Source organism: Chelonoidis abingdonii, chromosome 11 (genome assembly GCF_003597395.2).
Source record: "Chelonoidis abingdonii isolate Lonesome George chromosome 11, CheloAbing_2.0, whole genome shotgun sequence".
In the NCBI taxonomy this organism is placed as follows: Eukaryota; Metazoa; Chordata; order Testudines; family Testudinidae; genus Chelonoidis; species Chelonoidis abingdonii.
Genome location: NC_133779.1, coordinates 16,560,125 through 16,565,751, shown reverse-complemented (window position 1 = coordinate 16,565,751; position 5,627 = coordinate 16,560,125). Strand labels below are relative to the sequence as shown.

General features: G+C 63.7%; 2 protein-coding genes and 2 non-coding genes across 4 annotated transcripts in view; 3 read left to right on the top strand and 1 right to left on the bottom strand.

Moving 5' to 3' along the window:
- Positions 1-441: 441 nt before the first annotated feature.
- RPL13A (ribosomal protein L13a) lies at positions 442-3,416 on the top strand. The gene is made up of 6 exons (XM_032806469.2): positions 442-546; positions 973-1,074; positions 1,868-1,953; positions 2,134-2,193; positions 2,868-2,990; positions 3,295-3,416. The coding sequence occupies exons 1-6, from the start codon at positions 456-458 to the stop codon at positions 3,379-3,381; spliced, it is 549 nt and encodes a 182-aa protein (XP_032662360.2). The 5' UTR covers positions 442-455; the 3' UTR covers positions 3,382-3,416.
- Positions 1,994-2,063, top strand: LOC116840100 (small nucleolar RNA SNORD34). The gene has a single exon (XR_004377305.1). It is a non-coding gene; the product is annotated as a small nucleolar RNA SNORD34 (small nucleolar RNA).
- On the top strand, positions 2,646-2,730 carry LOC116840099 (small nucleolar RNA Z195/SNORD33/SNORD32 family). Its single transcript, XR_004377304.1, has one exon. It is a non-coding gene; the product is annotated as a small nucleolar RNA Z195/SNORD33/SNORD32 family (small nucleolar RNA).
- Positions 3,417-5,149: 1,733 nt separating the features above from the next.
- The window catches only part of LOC116840048 (trans-1,2-dihydrobenzene-1,2-diol dehydrogenase-like), a 4,448-nt gene continuing 3,970 nt past the window's right edge, over positions 5,150-5,627 (bottom strand). The window contains exons 4-5 of the mRNA XM_075070534.1: positions 5,505-5,607; positions 5,150-5,262 (exon numbers count right to left, since the gene is read on the bottom strand). Coding sequence (XP_074926635.1) covers positions 5,150-5,262; positions 5,505-5,607 — 216 coding nt within the window. The remainder of the gene's footprint in view (positions 5,263-5,504; positions 5,608-5,627) is intronic.

Here is a 5,627-nt window from a genome sequence, read left to right as displayed (position 1 = left end):
GGGGTCTAGCTGGGGGAGGCAGGACTCCTGGGTTCGCTCCCTGGCTCTGGGAGGGGAGCGGGGTCTAGCTGGGGGAGGCAGGACTCCTGGGTTCTCTCCCTGGCTCTGGGAGGAGAGCAGGGTCTAGTGGGGGGAGGCAGGACTCCTGGGTTCTCTCCCTGGCTCTGGGAGGGGAATGGGGTCTAGCTGGGGGAAGCAGGACTCCTGGGTTCTCTAGATCCATGCCCCTTGCTAAGGGTGGGTCTCCAGACCCTGCTATTAAATGCCCCAGTCTCCTCTGCCTCTCCTACCGTCCCCGGGGGCCTGAGTCCATGGTGACGGACTCCATTCCCCATCGCTTGCATGGCAAGACCCCAGCTCAGCCGCTGACCCCCGGCAGCACTGGGCCTGCGTGGCCCGGACCCCCCCCCCGAGTCGCTGTGCCCGGGCTCCTTGCTGGCTGTGTGGCCCCATTAATGTCCCCCTCTGCCTTCCTCCCAGGGCGCAAGGTGGTGGTGGTGAGATGTGAGGGCATCAACATCTCCGGGAACTTCTACCGCAACAAATGTGAGTGCTGGGAGCCAGGACACCTGGGTTCTCTCCCAGTGCTGGGGGGGTTAAAGCAGGGGGAGCTGGGAGCCAGGACTCCTGGGTCCTTTTCTAATCCACCTTTTCCCTTGCAGTTTGGGTACTGGGCTACCTACCACCAGTTCCTCCTCCATGTTGTCTGTTGCAGGCAGAGAGCTCTCCCCAGGAAGGGGGCAGTGCCCCACAGTATTATGGTAGAGTCGGGGGCTGTACAGATGCCCCCCCAGCACTGGGGGTGCAGGACCCCCTTGGGTACTGAGCGCTGCACAGACCTAGGGAGAGACAGACCATGTCCTGATGGACTCACGAGCTCTGTACCCCGAGGGTGGGACGGGGGCAGAGCTGGGCCTGGGACCCAGGCGTCCGGGAGAATCGCTCCCCCGGCTGACCCCATTCTCGTTCCAGTGAAGTACCTGGCCTTCCTTCGCAAACGCATGAACACCAACCCATCCCGCGGGCCCTACCACTTCCGCGCCCCCAGCCGTATCTTCTGGCGCACGGTCCGAGGTAACGACCCCCAGCGCTTGGGCTGGGCTGCAAGGGGACAGTATGGGTGGGGCACTGATGTCCTTGGGGGGGCTGAGACTCACAGCACAGGGCACCTGGATCACATCATGATCCATCCATCAGCTATGGGCCCTGGGGTGCAGAGGATACTCACGGTGCAGTGTGTCCTGGCTGCAGCCCCTATGGAACCTGGGAGTGAGGGGGCAGAGACCCCCAGTGCAGTGTGTCCCCACCACGCCCCTGTGGAGCCTGGGGTGGGGGCAGAGACCCCCAGTGCAGTGTGTCCCCACCACGCCCCTGTGGAGCCTGGGGTGGGGGCAGAGACCCCCAGTGCAGTGTGTCCCCACCACGCCCCTGTGGAGCCTGGGGTGGGGGCAGAGACCCCCAGTGCAGTGTGTCCCCACCACGCCCCTGTGGAGCCGCGTCGGGGGGGGGGGCACAGACCCCCAGTGCAGTGTGTCCCAGCCACGCCCCTGTGGAGACTGGGATGGGGGCACAGACCCCCAGCGCAGTGTGTCCCCGCCATGCCCCTGTGGAGCCGGAGGGGGGGGCAGAGACCCCCAGTGCAGTGTGTCCCAGCCACGCCCCTGTGGAGCCTGGGATGGGGGTAGAGACCCCCAGTGCAGTGTGTCCCAGCCACGCCCCTGTGGAGCCGGAGGGGGGGGCAGAGACCCCCAGTGCAGTGTGTCCCAGCCACGCCCCTGTGGAGCCGGGGGGGGTGGGGGCAGACACCCCTAGTGCAGTGTGTCATGGCCGCAGCCCCGCTCCAAGCAGTGGTCTCGTCTCCCTGCAGGGATGCTGCCCCACAAGACCAAGCGAGGCCAGGCTGCCCTGGAGAGACTGAAGGTCTTTGATGGGATTCCGCCCCCCTACGACAAGGTAACGGTGCCCTGGGGTAGGGGTGGGGCTGGGGGCCCCCCGTGTCCATGATGTTCCATCTACCTACATTGTTTGATGCTGGATGAGAAAAATGTTGACCCTGAGACACGCCAGACCCGCTGCTCTGCCCTCCAGCCTGGCTCCTTCGTACCCGTAACCACCTCCTCTCCCCCCATGCAGAGGAAACGGATGGTGGTACCCGCTGCTCTGAAAGTCGTACGCCTGAAGCCGACGCGCAAGGTACGTCCCTCCCAGAGCCCCCTTTCCGCACGGGAGTAGGGGCGGGAGGTTGAAAGCTCATCGAAGGTGGCACTGTTCCACTGCCTGTCAGAACCAAGGACTTGTCAAAGGCAAAACTCAGGAGGCGGGGGGGTCATTAACCCATGGGACTACTTGCCATGTGATACCAGGGCAAACTCCGCGGCAATAAATTCATTTGCCAATGGGGGGAACTGGTGGCCACGTGATATTGGAGACCAGCCATTCATCAGAGGTAATGGGTTTATTAGGCTGTGTGGTGTTAACCTATGGGACTACTTGCGACATGATTCCTTGGTCTTTGATATCACGGGGCAGCTAGTGACCAGTCATGGAACGGCCTTGTTGAGTGCCGGTGCCATCTGTCTAGTGATGCCCTGGCCACACCCAGCCAGTGGCTGTGCCCTACCCTGCGCTGGGAGCTGGCAGCTCGGGTGGTCAGTGATGATGCTAACTCACTTCTCTTCGAGTCTCCTGACCATGAGACAACCTCCTACATGCACTACCATCTGAGACCACCTGGGGGCACTGCACAGCCTGGCTTAGTTGGGATCCTGCAGGAAGGGGGCTGGTGGGTTAGAGGAAGGAGGGGGAGGGGGCTGGGAGCCAGGACTCCTGGGTTCTCTCCTGACCCGTCTCTCCCCTGCCCCCTGCAGTTCGCCTTCCTGGGGCGCCTGGCCCATGAGGTTGGCTGGAAGTACCAAGCCATCACCTCGACCCTGGAGGCGAAACGCAAGGAGAAGGCCAAGCTGCATTACAACAAGAAGAAGAAGCTGATGGTGAGTGTCTCTGGGGGTCATGGGGCCTCAAAGTCCCCCTTTGAGAGGAGTTGTGTCTCAGCACTGGCGGGGGGGGGTCCCCATATAGCCAGCTCCATGCACTGCCCCCGAGGTGGCTGTATCTCAGCACCAGGCGAGGGGCCCCCATATGACCAGCCTCAGTGCCCCACCCCAGATGCACTGCATTCCAGCGCCGGGTCCCTGTATAACACCCCCCACCCCCTGCATGCAGGCAGATGGGTTTGTTTCCTGGGGGTCCCCTGAATCTCACTCTGATTCCTCCTCCCCGGGGCGTGTCTTCCAGAAACTGCGGAAGCAGGCAGAGAAGAACGTGGAAGGCAAGATCGCCAGGTACACGGACGTGCTGAAGCAGTACGGGATCTTGGTCTGAGCTGTGAACCTCAATAAAACCAACCCCTCCACTTCCCCCTGGCCTCTCTGTGCGTCTCTCACGGGGCCCAGCTCCGGCTGCCTGGCTGGGACACTCTGGGGCTTGGCTAGGCCGGCCGGGCTGATGAAATCCGCAGCACACGGGGCAGAGAACGAACCCGTGGCTTCACGCCCCTCCCAGAGCGGCCCTGGGCTGGAAAGCCACTGCGTGGGCGGCAGAGCCGACGGCAGCTCCCCGGTGCTGTTAGCAATTCGGACCTTGCTCTGGCTTCCAGCTGCCGGCTCTGTCGCCCGTTCGGTGCTGGTGGTTTCTCCCCTCCTGTCATTACCCAGCTTCCCACTCTGCTTTGCTGGCAGTGGCTGTTTTAGGTGGGGGCCACGTCTTGGGGGCGTTTCGCTGAGGGCTGCCCCAGTTCCCGTTGTGCAAGCTGGGTCACTGCAGCCTGTAGAGCGCTTCGTGGGCGCCTCCCCCTTGGGGCCTTCGCTCCGCAGCACTGGCCACTGCCCCCGAGGAGAAATGCCTTGAGTTCTTTGCGGGGCTCCCTGGCACCCCAAACCCCGGCTGAAGCCCCTCCCCACCTCTCAGCAGCAGCTTGCCGAGGACGCGGCGGTTAATCCAGTGGCTCTGGGGCGCTTCTCTTCGTAAATCCTTAGGAGGGAAGGGTCGTCTCTGGCTTCAGTCCTGTTTGCCTGGGATGGAGAATCCACCCCACCCCTGGGGGGGCAGCTCCAAGGGTTAATTCCCCCTCACCCCCGGGAATTTCTCTTGCCTTGCTTGGTGGATCTGGGAGGCCAGGGGGGTTTGCCGTGGCCCCCCTGTGGAAATCTCAGGCTTAGTCTGTGCACCCCCCCCTCTGTGCCTAGAGCTGGGGCTCAAGTCCCCCATCCCCATCTCTGGACTCAGCTCCCCGGCTGGTGCCTCTCGTGGGCGGGCAGCTTTTCTGATCCTCGACTCGTCCTCAGGGCTCTTCCCTGGCCCCTCCGCGATTTATCCGCCCCCTTGCATGGCGAACGCCGGCTGGTGGGAGGGGATCCCGCAGCGTTGCCCTGGGGCTAGGCCCAGAGCTGCCCCCGCCCCTCTGCTCCTACTCGCCAATTCTGTTAGCCCGGCAGCCGGCTGCGGGGGGAAGCTCGGGGGCGGCTGATTCTCAATACCCCCCATCCCCCTTCAGTCGCTGCTTCCCCCTGGTGTCCCCCAGCCCGTGAGGCCGGCCTGGATTCGGTGACCCCAGAGCTAGGCTGCGGGCTGGAGGCAGGTTTTTTCCCTTCCTCCTTGAGGTAATGCCTCTGCCCAGAGCGTGGGGGCATTGGGATTTAGGAGGGGCCCAGGGCATGGAGATGGGGAGCCCCCTGAGGGAGCCTCGTGTCCCCAGACTCAGCCGCAGGCTTCTAGGAATCGACTTGAGGGGGCTGTTGTGGGAGGGCATTGCCCCCTGCTGGTGGGGGGCAGGTATGACAACACTATGAAGTTAGAGGGTGTGTTCCCCTCCCCTGCCCTCTGGGAGTAGCTACACCCACAAGGGGTGGGAGGGGGTGTTTGCCCAAATTAGGGTGCCTTGATCTCAGCTTGGGGGGGGGGGGGTTGCTTGGATGGTGCTGGGGCGAGGGCCCTAAGATCAATGTGTGTTCTTGGGGAAGAACCCAGGCATCCTGTGCTCCTTCCTCCCCCCAGCTTTGTCCTCAAGGAGTCACAGCAGAGCTGGGCAAGGTCCTGTTTATTGCAGCCTCTGCATTGATGCCGGCCAGCTCAGCCCTGGCAGCCAGGCCGCTCAGCCCTGGTGGTCCTCGGCGTAGGTCACCCCCAGCTGCCGTCGCACCTCGTCCACGATGGAGGCCACCAGCTCACTCTCGGCCAGGCTCATGATGGGGCTCTCCTTCAGGCCTGTGGGGGGAGAGACATGAGCTGGGGCTGTGAGCTTCCCCTGGGCAGTGCCCCAGCCCGGGGCTGAGCGGGCTGTGAGCTTCCCCTGGGCAGTGCCCCAGCCCGGGGCTGAGCGGGCTGTGAGCTTCTACTGCTAGATCTAGATAGACCCTGGAGCTTTGGGCTCCCTGCTCAAACTACTAGGCCCCACTCCCCTCCCAGAGCCGGGGAAGAACCCAGGCATCCTGGCGTCCGGCTCTTACCTTGCAGCAGACACTGGCGCACGTGCTGAGCCTCGTACCGCATGCCGGTGCCATTGGAGAAGTTGAGGGGCTGGGCGGGGGGCGGCAGGGGGCACTCATGGCGCTGGTTGTTCACGATCAGGG